At 41.1% G+C, this 18,111-nt stretch overlaps 2 protein-coding genes across 3 annotated transcripts in view; one reads left to right on the top strand and one right to left on the bottom strand.

Moving 5' to 3' along the window:
- Positions 1-7,081: 7,081 nt before the first annotated feature.
- On the bottom strand, positions 7,082-11,052 carry LOC123511605 (zinc finger protein 501-like). Of its 2 annotated transcripts, none has more exons than XM_045267630.1 (3): positions 10,902-11,052; positions 10,699-10,786; positions 7,082-9,314 (listed from the first exon to the last, which is right to left on the bottom strand). In XM_045267630.1, exon 3 carries the CDS (start codon positions 9,042-9,044, stop codon positions 7,758-7,760), a length of 1,287 nt encoding a protein of 428 aa, XP_045123565.1. In that variant the 5' UTR covers positions 9,045-9,314; positions 10,699-10,786; positions 10,902-11,052; the 3' UTR covers positions 7,082-7,757. The 2 variants fall into 2 exon arrangements, with proteins under 2 accessions (XP_045123565.1, XP_045123566.1); XM_045267631.1 differs by having other exon boundaries at positions 10,890-11,037.
- Positions 11,053-11,949: 897 nt separating this feature from the next.
- The window catches only part of LOC123511606, a 30,595-nt gene continuing 24,433 nt past the window's right edge, over positions 11,950-18,111 (top strand). The window contains 9 exon segments of the mRNA XM_045267632.1: positions 11,950-11,985; positions 12,844-13,023; positions 13,180-13,306; positions 14,004-14,139; positions 14,413-14,509; positions 15,049-15,242; positions 16,572-16,710; positions 17,366-17,573; positions 17,953-18,065. Coding sequence (XP_045123567.1) covers positions 12,886-13,023; positions 13,180-13,306; positions 14,004-14,139; positions 14,413-14,509; positions 15,049-15,242; positions 16,572-16,710; positions 17,366-17,573; positions 17,953-18,065 — 1,152 coding nt within the window. The 5' untranslated portion in view covers positions 11,950-11,985; positions 12,844-12,885.

Genomic DNA, 18,111 nt, shown 5'->3' with positions numbered 1-18,111 from the left:
CTGAGACCACAACACACACTACACACCGGGAGAGCGAGGCCACAACCCCTCGAGTTACATCACGTACCTATTTACTGCTAGGTGAACAGGGACTACACATTAAGAGGTTTGCCCATTTACCTCGCCGCTTTCCATGTGTGTTTGTGTGAACTTTGCTCTCCGAAGCTACTCAACACACCTGCTCGGGCCCCACGGTCCACGGCCTCGCGGTACTCAACACGGGACCACTGACTAGTAACTACCATGGCGCCATTCTCCGCCCACCTTCCTGGCGTGGCCTCATTTCACCCGACAACGTCCTCCATGAGGCACTGAGTAGTAGCAGCAATATGATGGGGGTGGAATAGATACAAGGCGATGAATAGACATGGCAAGGCATGGCACAGCATGGCGCGAGGCTGTGGAGGCTCCGCCATGGCGGGCGGGTGCGAGCATGGCCAAGCTATGCACTGCTCTATGCTCCCAAGGAGACCTTCCTGAGGTGACCGGTCAGCAAAACCTAACTCTTTATCAAGGCAATACTACTCACCATTACTGTGATCACTGGCAGCCCTTGATTTCCACGGTGACGACTAGAAATTAGCGAAACATCGTCCTCTTCAAATAACCACTAACACTTTGCTAGGCAGACTGGAGCTAAATTAGTCGATGTCTGTGGCCCGCGTAGCGCAGCAGCATTACTGACGTAAAATATTTCTTGTTGTAATCATAACTGTGTAGTTGTAAGTCTTGAGAGGTTATGCTTTCCTTATAGATATTTTTTATACATACTTTCATGTATTCTCTCTCTCTCTCTCTCTCGTTGATTTTTTTTTCTAATACTTGTTGTTTGATGTCATTATTTAGTTGGTCGTACTTAAAATTAAGAAATCTTATTTCTAAACTGAATTGAAAAGTGTTGTGCTGACCTGTATTTTGTGATAACTTTGGTATAACTTTTGTTGTTGTTGTTTCAAACTCTTGGTACAGTACATGACGTGTCTACATTTTCCTTCTTCCTGAGTAGAACTACCTTGTAAACCTTCAATTAGATCAATAGACAGGCTGTTTTCAGCTCCTGGCTTGTCACTGATAAATAAATTCCATTTGGGTACCTACAATGATCATTGATTCTATGTTGGGCTTCTGGTTTTACTTGTTACTACTGAACAATTCATGAAAGTTCTTCTGGTAGCGATCGAGACAGTTTGCAAGTTCACTGGACCAATGATAGAGATAAGATTACATGTGGTTAGAGCGCTGGCTTCACAAGCCAGAGGACCGGTGTTCGATTCCCCGGCCGGGTGGAGATATTTGGGTGTGTCTCCTTTCACGTGTAGCCCCTGTTCACCTAGCAGTGAGTAGGTACGGGATGTAAATCGAGGAGTTGTGACCTTGTTGTCCCGGTGTGTGTTGTGTGCCTGGTCTCAGGCCTATCCGAAGATCGGAAATAATGAGCTCTGAGCTCGTTCCGTAGGGTAACGTCTGGTTGTCTCGTCAGAGACTGCAGCAGATCAAACAGTGAAACAGACTCTGCATACGTGCAACTAGGCAATTACACACACACACACACACACACACACACTTCAACTAGTGACATATGAACCAGTGTCAACTCAACCAGTGACCCAATTGATGTGGCCTGCGGGATGGTCTGTTTCCAACCTGTGGTATGCGAACTGCCAGTGGTACGCGAAGGCCTTTCACAAGATGTATTAGACGAAATCTAATACATCTTGGCCTTTCAGGTAGTACATGAGCACTTTCGGGACCATTAGTGATTTTTAATTAAATTTAATTAATGAATTTCTGAGGAAAAAATATTTTGCTTTACACAAGATAATCTGGCATTGATCAGTTGGTGGAAGAAATACAGATGCATCCCACACATTTTATTGGGTTGTGTTCCAGTTAATTTGTGTTCTACTTGTGAATAAATTTATATTTGCTGGAATTGAGTTTTTCTGGAATCAGTTGGTACGGAAGGACTGTATGGGACCCCCCAAGTGGTACACGCCATCATTAAAGCTAATCTAATTATTGTCATATTAGTTCATTATTAATGTTCTTATTACAAAAAAAATAGCTCTTCATATAGCTTAAAAATGCCCTCAAGACTGATAAGTTCTCAAAAAAGCTGAAAAGGCAGCGAGTCGCCACCATTCTCAAGAGGTACATGAGGTTAGCCCCCTTTATGACACTGGATCTGCTACGTACCCAATGCAAAAGCTGGTTTCAGTTCCAGACATGCCACTGCTTATTGTTTTTAATTGCCTTTTTCATATTTTCCATTTGTGGGTAACAACAATGGTTAATGATGTTATTGTTATGTCAGAAAGAACCTGTAAGTCTCAGGAAGACTCGACGGGAGTTGTGTCACCATGGGGGAAGGGTGAGGGCGAAGCTTGTCCCAGCTCACTCCCTGCCACAGCCTCACAGGTAGATGGAGCCTAGTCTAGCATTGATCTGTATGGTTCATTTTTCATTTGTGTATTGTAGAACTGTGGCTCTTATGTGATGTGACCAAGAGGATTGAGGAGATTCTGTAATAGTAAAGTAGAATTATCTAGAAGTAACATATTGTACTATAAAAGGAAGTTTTGAGCCAACATGAGTCAGGAGGCAGCAAAGTATAAGTCAATGTGCAAATATTAGTAAGAACTAAGTAGAGGAACAGTGAGTTAGTGAGAAGAGTGGTAAGAGCAGAGACAGTGTTGAACTTGCTGCTGTTGTATCCATTCTCATGCACAAGGAATTAAACTTCACAAGTTCTGCCCAGTATATCTTTCTCCATGAATTGTTACCAGTCTCTTAGTGACGACATTGCAATAAACGAGCCCTGTTTGTGAGGAAGTCACACACACACACACACACACACACTCACATCCAGGAATAACACTATGTTGGGCTCGTGTTACTACTTAACAATTTATGCTAAATTCTTATGGTACCTAGACAGTTTGCAAGTTCATTGGATCAATAATGATACGGATACAGGATTACATGAGCCTAACTTAGACCTTGCATAAGTGCAACTAGAGAATTACACACACACTCATGCACAGAGGAGGAGCAAGTTTCTGTATGGTACCAGTGACCATGACCTTGCTCATTGTTGAGAAGACTCTTCACATTTGTGTTCACGAAGATACTACTGCCATGGGAATCAGAGTTCAGAAAGAATACCACTTACAAAGTACCAGAATTTTTTCAGTGTGTTTCAGCACCATATTCAGGAATTAAAAAGAAACAAAAAATCTATCTTCATACATTCATTGTTTATCAAAATCAGCTTTACCAAAATAGATATCAAACAATACATATTCTTCTTACTCATATTGTGCATGCATGTACTATTCACTAAAGTAATGACCCAAATGTAATAGGCCCACATTCCTGTTGACCAATGAACGAACCCATAGCTCAGTCAGTCAAGTAGCATCTTTCATGATTTGATTGTCAGTACAGCAACTTCCTCCTGAAGTTTGGATTTACTTGGAGTTCCAGAATTCAGATAACAACTCAATATTTCAACATGTGTACTGAGTGTGTCCAGGATATGCCATGGTTTAGGGCAGTGGTGATACACTATTGTTGTGGATCAAGTGCTGGACTCATGATTTCTAGCTTTTTAAATAGAGCAGCTACTGAACTAGATGGTAGCCTCTCTGTTCTGTGTGTGTGTGTGTGTTATCCAAGTTTCTGTACTTTCTTCACATTTAACTAAAAACATAGACAAAATAAAGATAAATCTCAATGGAAAAGTTATATGCATAATATGTAGTACACTTGACCCTCGATTCAATGGACCTCAATTCAACAGATAACAAAATATAATACACAGCAATGAACATTCTGTCTGTTGCTGGGTAGATTTGTCCACTGTGACACTGGCTCTAGAAACATCAAAACCCTAATATAACAATAAACATACAATCTTACTGAATAAATTGTAAAATAATATTATGTAAACTACTACTTATATCATAAAATTAAAGAAAAAATTATTACGAGTTTGAAGGAAGACTGGTTAAGAGGCTGATGAAATATGTGTAACATAAGGCAATTTCTATGTTATAATCTGTTCCATCTATGAAGTCCATTCTAGGTGTGGCAGATTCCAGAATTCCCATGAGTGCGGTGTTGCCATTTCAACCACCAATTATCATATTAAAATTGTCTCCCTACCTGCATATCTGCAAGCTGCCTCCTCCTCCTCCTTTCTCCCTCTCTCTCTTATATATATATATATATATATATATATATATATATATATATATATATATATATATATATATATATATATATATATATATAATTTATATCTTATTTATTTAGTGTTTATTTATTATTCATTTTCAACTTTTTTTCCACACCACCTATATGAGGTAAAAATCAGGGTTGTAGTTTCCATCTTGCTTGATAGTCAGAAAGTGAGACACGAGCCGTGACACTTGACCTGACTGGAACCAGGTGAGGGACCCAAGGGGACGTGCTGACCTCCACCACCACACCGTGGCAACATTTGAAAAAACCTCTGCCACATGTCATAGAATTTTTATAAATCATTATTATAATCCTAAACATTGACACTCACTGTGCTGTGACTTCCTTTACTATATACAGTATATAAAATATCACTTTCAAACAGCACATGGATGGGAAATAAGTGAGAGAGACATGTAAGAAGAATGATTTGGCAGTATGGCTAGAGGTACATGACATGACCTGCCCCACCCTGAGTGGATTTCATAGATGGAACAGACTATAACACTGATCTCACCATCCACCTCTCAGTCTGTGCTCGTCTCTTGAGGATTGTACATACATACATACGCTGTCAGTTGCTGTGTTCATTCTGGTGTTTGATTTGTGCCAAGATGCCTCCCAAACAAGAAGAATAAAAATGTTTGAATCTAACCATTATTTCAGTTGATTAACTTATATTACTCCACAGTACTTATGTACGGTAGTACTACTTGTTTAGATTACAAAACTAATTTTTTGTATGCCGTTGTTTATCGTATGTAAGTATTTTCAAGCAACAGACTATCCTTCCCCTTTTTAATCTGTTAAATTGAGGGTCAAGTGTGTGTGTGTGTGTGTGTGTGTGTGTGTGTGTGTGTGTGTGTGTATATATATATATATATATATATATATATATATATATATATATATATATATATATATATATATATATATATATATATATATATATATATATATATATATATATATATATATATATATATATATATATATATATATATATATATATATATATATATATATATGTAACAATGTAGAACAGGTGGGTTGGTGGGTGGTGGAAAGAAACTCAGGAGTAGCAGGAGTATTTTATTTCTCCAACGTTTCGCCCATAGGGCTTCTTCAGAGAGAATGACAGGCCTGTAGGCAAAGCAGTATACGTATATACAATACAGGTGGATCACGTCGCGGTGCGCTGGAAAGTGGAGTGCGCTGATTGGTCTCTTCCAGGTGGCCTCCCAGTAGCTAAGATGGTGAGCTGCGCCGCTGCGCGGGATAGGCAGACAAATCCCTCTCTGTGGTTCGTGGTTCTCTCCTCTGTGGTGATGTATGCTGCCTCGACTGTTTTCCTATCTCTCTTCTTTAATCCTTTGCATAGGGTCGTCGCTCCTACCCAGTTTGGTAGATGGCCTTTGTCCCGGGCGTGCACCACTAGCGAGTTAGAGGTCCTGTGGTGGCGCATGTCATTTTCATGTTCATATATCCTCTTCTTTAGTCCTCGCCCTGTTTCGCCAATATAAGACGACGAACATCCACTGCATGGTATCTTGTAGATAACGCTGTCCTCGTTTTCTGCTCGCACACACACACACACACACACACACACACAGTCGAGGCAGCATACATCACCACAGAGGAGAGAACCACGAACCACAGAGAGGGATTTGACCGCCTATCCCGCACAGTGGCGCAGCTCACCATCTTAGCTACTGGGAGGCCACCTGGAAGAGACCAATCAGCGCACTCCACTTTCCAGCGCACCGCGACGTGATCCATCTGTATTGTATATATACTGCTTTGCCTACAGGCCTGTCATTCTCTCTGAAGAAGCCCTATGGGCGAAACGTTGGAGAAATAAAATACTCCTGCTACTCCTGAGTTTCTTTCCACCACCCACCAACCCATATATATATATATATATATATATATATATATATATATATATATATATATATATATATATATATATATATATATATATATATATACACACACAATACAATTGTGCTAACTGAGTCCCACATAGAAACAAATGACTATTATGACTAGACTTATTATATAAAACATATGCAAAATCCCAATTATTACGTCGAAACATATACTTATACACCATAACACATTAATTATTTTCAGCTAGGGTAGGGTTGCCATATATGAACTAACAAAATTCCAGACATCTTCACTAACATGTTATAATATCTGCAATAACAAGGTTACCAGGCCACAAACAAGTAGACAATACTCCAAACTGATCCCTATCAATGCTGGTCAAAGAGTAAAGACTGGCAGACAATGTGAGGCAACACAGGGAAGACTGGGAGCATCAACTCCACACACAACCCATACACATTAATTAATTTTGACTGAAACTAAAGTGCCACCTGGTGAACCTTCCCTCTCCCATCATTTCAATGGACAGAAATAAGATAAATGTTTCAAGTTATTGATGGAAGCTGAAATTGCAGATATTTGAGGAATTTAAAAAAATCCCCCCAGACAGATTTCAACACATGAATTCCAGGCATGTATGGGAAAATCTGAACATATGGCAACCCTATGCTAGGCTTACTAATCAAATAAACTTATATGAAAACAAATAATAACAATAAAAATAATTTCCCACATACCCACACATGCATCCACATTTTCACCTTATTCAATATGGTTTTCTCCACTTTATTTGGTAACATGTTATATATATATATATATATATATATATATATATATATATATATATATATATATATATATATATATATATATATATATATATATATATATATATATATATATATATATATATATATATATATATATATATATATATATATATATATATATATATATATATAGCTTATCTTGCTTAAAAAGTATTTTCTCACACTGACCTCCAAAAGGCTTACCAATATAATCCACTGGGTTCACTACTGATCTACACAGATCCTATTGCCTGCCTCCATATCTAATCAAATTGTGCTTGTCGTAACAGTTCATAAATGCTATTACTGATTTAACATTCATAAAGTGATTTAGTAAGGCATTCCATTTATCTTTCCTTCTGTGTGAAAAGTGTGTTATGTTTTGATGAATCTTTTTGTTTGAATACTTGCTCTGAATAGCTTCTTGTTTGTGCTTATTATTTCAAATAAAGAATTGTTGTCTATGATTTCCAGATTGTTCATGACTGTAAAGACTTCTATCATGTCACCTCTTACTCTTCTGCCTTCTGGCTTGGGATTATCTAGTACTTGCAGTTGTTCTTCATATGTGAAATTTTGTAGTGCTGGAATAATTGTAATAGCTCTCCTTTGGACTTTTCTACTTTACTTTTGTTTACTCTGCCTTGGGTCTTCACACTTGAACTTTGAACTACAAATATATGTCCTGTAGACAGTGCTAAAACCTTCTTTTTATCAGGCCCAATTGCTATTTGCTTTAGATGACTCTGTCTCTGTGTTCAATGAATTTTAGGTTATCTATAAACAGTATTCCTAAATCCTTTTTGTATGTTACTTCTTCAATTTCTGCACCGTCTTCTTTTTCTTCTTTTCTCTTGCGTGGATTTTCTGGTGACGGCTGAGGCTCCCTTTGGTGCTGAAGGGCTGCTTACATTTCTTACAAGTGTGTCTCTTTCCCCCTTCATGGAAATTAATGTGCTGCTTGAGGTATCTTTCCTGGCTGAAGGATTTCTTGCACTCTTTGCACTTGAAATGTTTTCCTTTAACATGGATCTTCACATGATTAACTAGGCTGCCTCTACTACCTAATGTCATACCACACTTGTCACATTTGTACTGGATATTCCCATCATGACTCTCTTTATGTTCAGTGAGGTAAGCCTTCTGTCTGAATCTTTTGTCACACTTGTCACACTTGTACTGCTTCACCTTACTGTGGATTCTCCTGTGACGGCACAAACTGCTTTGGTCGCTAAATGCTTTCCCACACTTTTCACATGCATAACTCTTGTATCTAGTGTGAATATTCAAGTGGTGGGTTAAGTACCTTTTTTGGGTGAATGCTTTGCCGCATTCGTTGCACTTGAAAATCTTTTCTAAGGAATGAGTTTTCTGGTGCAGGGCAAGATAGTTTATGCAAGTGAATATCTTGCCACACTCTTCACATTTGTGTTTTGTGTCCATGTGAATGCGCATGTGTACTCTGAGAGTGTACTTGCTGCTGAAGGTTTTCTTGCATTCTTGGCATCTGTTAACCTTGGTTTCGTTTTCTTTGTTTGCCACCTTTCTAACTTTTCGGATAGTGTGAGTCCTTTTGTGTTGGGCAAGATTGGCTTTGTTATTAAATGTTTTTTTGCATTCATTACATTCAAGACATTCTTTCACAGTTGAATCATTTGTATCTTTCACAGTCGAATCACTTGTATCTTTCACAGTCGAATCATTTGTATCTTTCACAGTCGAATCATTTGTATCTTTCACAGTCGAATCATTTGTATCTTTCACAGTCGAATCATTTGTATCTTTTACAGTCGAATCATTTGTATCTTTCACAGTCAAATCATTTGTATCTTTCACAGTCGAATCATTTGTATCTTTCACAGTAGAATAATTTGTATCTTTCACATCAGTGTTATCTGCAGTACATGTTTCCTCATTTGATGTACACTCATGTTTTTTATGTTTCTCAAGCTCCCGCTTACTAAGGAAGAGTTGTTCACAGTTTTCGCAGTAGAAGACATTTGCTCCAACGTGATAAAGTGAGTGCTGCAAAAACTTACTTTGACTCTTCAGTACCTCCCCACACTCATCACACTTGAATGTTTTTGTTTCTTCCATTGTCACCAACACACTGTTTAATACACTATGGCCTCTCTTGTTATTTCACATATAAAATTTCCTTGAACTTTATCAAATTCTTCAGTTTTACAAAACATCAAACATATATACATACTGTACAGCAGCTTCTCCAGGGTTATGTTACCAGAAACTACATAGATGATATTTTCACAAGCTTCAATTGCAATCTTGAGCAGATATATTTCCTGTTTGAGGAATGGCAACCACCTCAACTCTCAGACTAGTCACTTCTGCCTGTCTTCAACTTTGCTGTGAATAAAAGAAAAATATTAGTACAATGCATACCATTATTGGCAAATCAACCTTCTTGAATTTCTTTCAAAAGACAACCTCATATTATTTCTTCATATCTTATAAAATTCTTTTACGATATTTGGAGAATAGCACACAGGGATAATTAGGGTCCCAGGCTGGCCGGACATTCCTGAAACATAAAAATTTACTTTTGTTAAAGCAGCAAGACAAGCACTGCATGTGTGGTAATGTGCTTAATAACACACACACACACACACACACACACACACACACACACACCCTGGCCGGGTGGAGATATTTGGGTGTGTCTCCTTTCACGTGTAGCCCCTGTTTACCTAGCAGTGAGTAGGTACAGGATGTAAATCGAGGAGTTGTGACCTTGTTGTCCCGGTGTGTGGTGTGTGTGCCTGGTCTCAGACCTATCCCAAGATCGGAAATAATGAGCTCTGAGCTCGTTCCGTAGGATAACGTCTGGCTGTCTTGTCAGAGACTGCAGCAGATCAAACAGTGAATTACACACACACACACACACACACACACACACACACACACACACACACACACACACACACAGGTGTTGCCAAGCATTATAGTATCTTACTGAAACTGACCCAGTGGAAGGTTTATTAGGTTAGTCTAGTAGACTCTAGGTCAGATTTGGTAAGTTTAGGTTAGGTAATGTTACTCTGGTTAGTGAGCTACAATTGAATTTGCAAACCATTACTTGGCACAGTGACTGCCTAACATCCTGCATCCAACACATTCAGTTTGCATGATTAATTTTTTCACTGTAGAAGCATTTCTTGTGTTATGATTGCATTTAATGCTTTTTGTGCAGTTATTTAGCCAAATTTCTTTTGTCTGACCATTGGTTCTAAGCAAGTGATACTATGTAATGACATGCCTAACTCACTTCCAAAACATTCTGTAAAGGAGGATGAAAAAATCTTGGAAAGATATTCTGTAAAATGCCCAGTACATGAAAAAAAAAAAGAAAGCGTGGTGGAAAGGTAAAAAGTAGTGCATTAAATAAATCTAGGGGAAAAATAAGTGAAAGGCACTGTAGCAGTTAAGTTCAGCAATAAAGTGTGCATTCCCCACAGGTCCCCAAGCCTTTTTTTTTTCTTATGTAAGAGGAAAAATTGGCTAAGGAGAAATAAAAAAAAGGGCTACCTAGTTGTCAGTCCCCTTGCAGGTTGAGTCAGCTGTATACAATGAGATTTATGAAAGTCTTGAAGAAAATAGTCGAAAAATAAGCCGCCAGAGTTATACTGAACCTTCACCCTTTGCATCACACAGTCTGGCAGGCCGCGGGCCCAGCCTACCCGGGACCCAAATTTTCCTTGAGTGCCGAAAAGAATAATTCTAGTTTTCTTACCTGAACAGTGCACAAGAGATGGATGCAGAGACACACCCCTGCCCCTTCTTGCACTCAGGCTGGGGGACGGGTTGAACACACAGGATGGCTAAAGGAGAGGGAGGAAAAAACAATGTTGTTCACTGCATAGCACAATATATATATATACTTAGATTATAACCGTTAGAGTGACGGGCTATTTCGTTACTTACATAAATACTTACGTCCCTAGTTGCGGTGCTTCCCCTGGGGGCGTCAGCTGTGATGGTGTCACAGGTGCCGCCCCTTTACATCGACTCACTCACATTGACGCCTGACAGCCTGACGGTCGGTCTGCCGCTGACGCCAAGCGTAAACACTGCTGGAAACAACAGACGCGCGCGACCCGTCACTTTTTTTTTTTTTTTTTTCGCCTGTTTCTTATTTATTACTGCGTTCATCTTTTGTTAACACTGAAGTCACTGAGGTTGGTAAGGTTATATAGAAATAACATTAACGCTAGGCTCATTTTCTGTAAGTATCTAAACTATGAAGAGACTGTATGCGAAAAAGTTATCAAAGTTGTCTGTGATTATAGGAAAGGCTGACTAGATTAATGAATGACTAATTACTATCTTTACGTACTTAGGTTTTGTTGTACCTAGTAACATAATCTTTTTTTTTCTGCATTTTACTGTTGTCACCAGCACCTCCTCGATCTCCTCAGTTGCTCAATAGCTCCTCTCGTCTCCTCTCCTTCTTCCATGCCCGTAGCTGCTTCATGTTTCTCTTAATACCATCTATCCATCTTTCAGTCTACCTTTTGATCTTTTCCCTTTCCACTTACTAGCTCATCCAGGCCCTTACCACACACCGAGCTATCTTCCTTCATCACCCTTAACACATAACCAAGTCATCTTAATCCGTTGAGTTCATGCAAAAAGTTTCTGTTCTTCAATTAATCTTTGTAGGCAAGAAAGAGACATAAATATTTCTGGAGATACAGGAAGATCTTTGCAGGTGAAAAAGAAAGAAATCGAAGTACTGATCAATTGAAATACGTATTGTTGAGATTTATAGCATTGTGAAGGTTCAGCTATTTTATCAACGAGGGAAATATATGTAAGGTTGCTGAGAGAGAGAGAGAGAGAGAGAGAGAGAGAGAGAATGACATAGCCGGAATCTTTCTCTCTCTCTCTCTGAAACTAATCTAGTGCTCCAAGACAGAGTCGAAACAGCTTCATCACAGGTATTACGCAGCTGCTTCAAGGCTCGCGTCACTCATGAGCCTTCAGTAGTTATCGAACGGCAGAGGGTGAAAGTGTGAAGGTCTGCTTTCGGTTAATATCTTCGTGTGTGTGCTTTTAATTTGAGACTATTGCGTTTCGTTAATGTGTCGTGCGTGTGCTTTTAACTCCTTCAGTACTGGAACCTATTTTTACCATGAGTTTTGGGTGTGATTAGATGAATTGATTGATATCAGGAAGAGTCTATGGAAGTCAGAAGATTGATGGCCAGAGTCTTCGCTATTTTACGCTCCATATAAGTTTCTGAAGCTGTGTAAAATCGCCAAATAGTAAGCAAAATTGATATGGAAACGCGTCCCAGTACTGAAGGGGTTAATATGAGATTAATGTGCATGCGTCGTGGTTGATAGCATCCGTAGTGTTTTGAGTATCCTAGTCCGCATTATCGAGTTAAGATTCTCTGTTTGGACTACTTCTCTCTGGCTCCAGTGATGGTTATTACTTTTGTTAGTTTTGATAGAGGTTTTCATGAACAAGGATTATCTACCGCCGACTGAGAAAACTACCAATAAAGACTATTTAATTTTTGGTCTGTGGAAATATTAATGGCAAGAGAGTGTGATAATTAAAGCACGGGGATGTAATGGAAGAGATGTGATGATTAAAGCACGGAGATATAATGGAAGAGAGAGAGAGAGAGAGAGAGAGAGAGAGAGAGAGAGAGAGAGAGAGAGAGAGAGAGAGTGTGTGTGTGTGTGTCCAATTATTCGATTTGCTTATCTTTTGTCTTTTAAGAATAGTTCTAGCTAGAGACCAAACGATGTAAGGACATAAGCTTAGCGGGTTGGTTGGCTTGTGAACGCAAGAAAGCACTTTTTTGTATTCAACACTCATCGTTTGACCTCGTTGAAAAGATCGGTTGTCGTTTTGGTTCTTGCAGTGGTCCTCGCCTCACAGGACTGTTTAGGACTTGTGGGAGGGCATGATGAGGAGGCTGTGGGCATGGTGGCTAGTGGTGGTGGTGGTGGTGTTGGTGTGGGTGGTGGCTGGTGCGGGTACAGAGGCTTCGAAGCAGTATGACGACGACCCGCTGCCGCCCCTGCCCTCCCTCGCTGACCTGGTGAGCCGATCCTTTCCTTGGTTTTTAAGTCCTTTAATTTTGTTGTCTACTTTGGTTGTTTATTTTCATAGCTGGGTGGCTCATCTTCACATCAAGTTTCCTGTTTCTTCAGAGTTTATATCCCTGACGAGCAAGATGAGCTTATCCTTCCCACAGATGAGCAACGCGGAGCGACCCTTGGACACCGTGGGCGACTTCTACTCCTACACCAAAGAGATTCGCAACGCAGCACAAACTCTCATCGCCAAGGCTTTTGCGGCGCGTCTTCGCAGGCGTCGGCGAGGTGAGTCACTCAGAAACGCTTTGCTGTTTCATTAACCACTTCAGTACCAGGACGTGTTTTCATGTTTACTCTGCTTACTATTTGGTGATTTTATACTGCTTTAAAAACTTGTGTGGGGGATTGAACTAGTGAAGAGTCTGGCCATTAATCTTATGACCTCCATAGACCCTTCCCAATGTAAGTAAAATCGTGTAATCGTACCCAGAATTCATGGTGAAAATGCTCTCCAGTACTGAAGGGGGTTAAGAGTCTTCCAAGGCCACAGAGGTGATTACTTAAGTCTTAGAGGGTTTTCTCTCTAATAATGTAAAATTCTTGTTAATCTGTCAAGAAAAAATAAAAAAAACCCAGCCCTTAAGCCTGTGTACAGTAGAACCTTTTGAAAGTGGTGATGTGGCGTAGAAGTCCATGGTTGAAAATACAGTCCACTGGTGGCAAGGGAGTGTGTGTGTGGGGGAGGGGCATCGTGTTTGGGCCACAACAATTTCTTGGAAGAAGCTGTGAGTGAGGCTCTGTACACACTGTCAGTCAGATTTCGGCCACTTTTTGCCTTGTACTGCTGAATTTTTTTTTTTTTCACGTCACCTACAGTTCTAAACCATTCTCATCAGTATTATACTCTAAGTGTTTTTGCAGCAATAAATGATTCTCTCTCTCTCTCTCTCTCTCTCTCTCTCTCTCTCTCTCTCTCTCTCAGATCTGAACATCCTGTCAGTCAACGTGAGCGGCGCGGAGCCCTACCCTCTGCCCTTCAATACCCAGGCCATGCAGGTGACAGCCTTCCACACCCTGCACACGCCTGAAGTAACCTACCTCATCTTGGGCACGTACAGGTGGGTCTCATTTCAGCCAGTCGTGGAACTTTGAGGATCACCTTTGCCCTCTTCATCCTATTATCACAACGTTGCTCTGATCCTCACTATTGAACGTTCCGGAAGCTGAACGTACTCAAGTTTGGTGTAGGAGCAGTAAAATGTTTAAACGCATCATGTATTAAGATGGCGGGTCCTTACTTCTATCATTTAGCTAATTTCTTCCTTCTTATTAATCTACTTATCATCTTCCTGGTCTTAACGTTCTCCATTGTGTTGTTCTCCTTCGTGCAGCAACCAGAGACAGCTGCTGGTGGAGTTGCGCGGGCTGGTAGTGCGAGAGATTGGTATTCAGCTGGAGCCCTCGCACTCTCCCGTCACTCAAATAACAGTGAGTGTCTGACGCCGTATTGCCAAACACCTCGGCGTCTTGTGCTTGCTTCTAGCCGTAATGATAGTAGCTGACGTTTTCTAGACTGTTTGCATGATTTTAGTGAGAGTTTAGCAGGTTCGTCACTCTATCAATGGGAGAGAGCCGTATGAGAATTTTTGGAATCTTTTGAGTGTCCTTGTGAGAGAATAAAACGTTTTAAGATAAGAGTGATAGAGTGGAATGGCTAGAGTAATAGAAATGTGATAGAAGATAGGGCGACTGAAACGAGATGCAGGAAGAGTTGTACGTAGTAATTAGCGAAGTGTTAGTATACCAGGGAGGGAATGGGCTGCTTTGCTTCACGGGTGGCAAAAAATATCCCGAACAAGAGACAGTAGAGTATCGTAACCACTGATACCTTTATAGAAGACCCTTGTTCTTGCCCACCGTCCTTGCTCCATGTGACACCGATATGTTGCGGCGCCTTAACACAAATCAAGTCATTCTCAGCGTCCTCCATCCACCCATGACTCGCCTCCACTGCATCCCTCCCCCAGGCTGTGGTGCACCAAGGAATGCTCTGGATAGTCTTCGGCTTCCCTAACTCTGTCCAGGTTCGCTGCATAAACCAAGTCGATTTGGAGGTACGAGAGGCGCCGACCCTGAAGGTGCATGAGCTGGGCGCCCTGCATTTTATTTGTGCCGTAGACAAGTTATACCTGGTGATCGGAGAGAAGCAGCACGACTCCACGTGAGTACTCTGGAGGGCGTGGGGTTGAGAGAGGAGGGGCAAGTTACCATTCATAATCTCTCTCTCTCTCTCTCTCTCTCTCTCTCTCTCTCTCTCTCTCTCTCTCTCAATCTTTAGTCTCTTTTTCTGTCTGTCTGTCTGGGTCTTTCTGTCTGTCTGTCAGTCTCTGTCTCTCTCTGTGTCTGTCTGTCTCTGTTTTTTTTTTTTTTTTTTTATTTATACCATGTGGGCTTTTCACGGAAATTTCTGGGCTAAAGGGGATACTGTTTAGGGTACCTCCTATCTCAAAGCCCACCCGCTAGGAAACCGTTGCCCCGAATGAAGAAGCCCAACCTAAACTCCGACCGTGGACAGGATTCGAACCCGTGCGCTTGGAGACCCCTCAGACCCCAAAGCGCGCATGGTTCCACTGTATCACGGCGGCTCTCTCTCTCTCTCTCTCTCTCTCTCTCTCTCTCTCTCTCTGGATGAAAGATGAAAGTAAGCGGAGGTGGGTAAGCAGATAGGTGGATTGATTGGTTTTTGAATGGAAAGGTGGATGGGTGAGTGAATTGGTACGTGGAAGGGTGAATGGGATGCGTGGATGGGTGGGTGAATTGGCATGTGGATGAATTCTTGAGTAAATGGATGGGCAAGTCAATGGGTGTATGTATGGAGGGATGTGTGGATGGATAGATCCACTGATGTATGGATAAATGGAGGAATGGATGGATGAGAGGGTTGTAGATATCTGTATGGGTGAATGGGCAAGTTAATGAAGTGGAATGGGTAGGTGGACGAAAGGGTGAATGTTTCTGTGGATGAATAAATATGGGTAGATGTGCGGGTGAGTGAGGGTGCTGGTGGTGGTGGTGGGTAGATGTTAAAATGTGGAAATGGATGGATGGACTAATCCCTTCAGTATTGGGACACATTTTTACCTAGAGATCAAGTGTACAAATTAAACCATTTTATTGACATTAGGAAGAGTCAATGGAGGTCAGAAGATTAATGGCCACAGTCTTCTCTATCGTAATCCCCCAGCAAAAGTTTTTAAGGCTGTATAGAATCCCAAAATAGTAAGCAGAATGAATATGGAAACGCGTCATGGTACTGAAGGGGTTAAGTGCTTAGATATTGGGAATGGGTGGTTTAGTTTGGTGGTTGAGTGAATGGCAGGATGTAGTTTTTTTTTATTTTTTTTATTTATACCATGTGGGTTTTAGTTGAATAAGAAGATGGAAGGCTTGTGCTTTTACCCTTTCCATCAGGGTTTATATATCCAGTCATGCTTCATAGTTCCTTTAAGTGTGATGGAACTCCTCTCTCTCTCTCTCTCAACGATTCCAGGATATACAGGCTGGAAAGAAAGAAACTGTTTGACCAAATGGAGGACGTGGAGCTGAGGACCAAGGGAGTCACTGCCATCACGGGTTTCTACGACGACGACGACCACATCTACTATATTGTGTTCGGTATGACTGTGCAGGTGAGAGGCGCACGGGAGGGGAGAGAGGACATGGTGCATAGGGGATAAAAAAGAGCACGACACTTCTTGGCACGTATTCAGAAACACTTTATTCCTCACACCACAACTGTTTCCGGAGATCACTTAGATGATTAGCCTGGTTCTTGACTGTTTCTTCTGTTAATGATGTAGAAATTGTGTTCGTTTGGCACTTGAACCGTAAAAACACCCTTAAGTCAAAGTTATAAATCCTGGTAACTTAAATTACAGACTTTTGAAATAGTGGAGGTGCGGGTGCGGCGCAGAAGTGTCTCAGAATGCGGTTCTTAGAGCGAAATAGGACATGATGTGTTTGGAACGGTATAAGAATTAGTGTATATGACAGAATAGGACATGGTAGTGAGAACAAAATAGGACATACGCACAGGAAAGGCGGAGTAAGGACAAGGCTGTTATTGTCAGGACACAAATTAGGATATGGGGTTTGGGACAGGTACTTAGACAACATGGTGTACAGGACAAATGATAGGACATCACTTTACACGATAGGAAATGTTGTTCGGGGAAAAAAATATATAGAGATGAAAAATGGAATAAGCAAGTGGGAAAAGAGTTAGCGATTATGTGGTGCATAGCTTGCATAACAATGGTGAGTGAAGCTGTGTGGTGACTGCAGGATGGGTCGCAGAAGGAATACCAGGAGAAGCTGCAGGTGTACCAGTTCAACGTGAAGGCGGAACCATGGGCGGTGGCGGTGCGGCTGCTTCAGGAGGTGCACGGCCTAAAAGTCCAAGCCGCCCTGCAGTTCCGAAACCTTCAGGACAACAATCTGTACCTGGCAGTCCTCAGCACCGGCGCCCAACCGATCATCTACTGGTGGAACTGTGAGTACTGGTGGGAGAGTAAGGGGTGGTGTCTAGTAGTAAGCTAAGAACATAATACATAGGTAAATAGTGGAAGTTGTAACAAGCCATCAGTCTCACACGTGCCAGTTTCTTTATAAAATATTCCAATCTGTTCCCACTTATCCTAATCCATGAGTTTTGAATCGATATATTAGCAACCTAATTACCGAGTCTCTTCCATTCATCTACCACTCAGTTTGAGAACCAACTTTTGCTCTTATTCAAATGTGACTCAAGATAACCCATTTTATCCTTAGTGTTACTGATGGTAGGGACAGCAGCGGATGACTTGCTAGTGATTGATAGTCTTATTGTCTTGAGTATCACTTTGCCCCTTGAACGTTGCATCCTGCCGCAGGGGACCAGCTGCAGGAATGGCAGACACTCGAATCTCCACCAGTGGACTCAAGCACCTCCTTCGTCGTGGTGTCCCTGGCCAACATGGAGAACGTCCTCTGCCTCGCTTACCAGGTAGGACGGTTGGCGGCGGCATGGTTGGGGAAGGATCGTAAAGCCA

Source organism: Portunus trituberculatus, chromosome 31 (genome assembly GCF_017591435.1).
Source record: "Portunus trituberculatus isolate SZX2019 chromosome 31, ASM1759143v1, whole genome shotgun sequence".
Taxonomy (NCBI): domain Eukaryota; kingdom Metazoa; phylum Arthropoda; class Malacostraca; order Decapoda; family Portunidae; genus Portunus; species Portunus trituberculatus.
Note: the sequence above shows the minus strand (reverse complement) of the source record. Positions and strands in the feature narration are given on the sequence as shown.

Excerpts from the sequence above, each read along its gene's own strand:
- LOC123511605 (XM_045267630.1), bottom strand. The coding sequence starts at position 9,044 with ATGGAAGAAACAAAAACATTCAAGTGTGATGAGTGTGGGGAGGTACTG.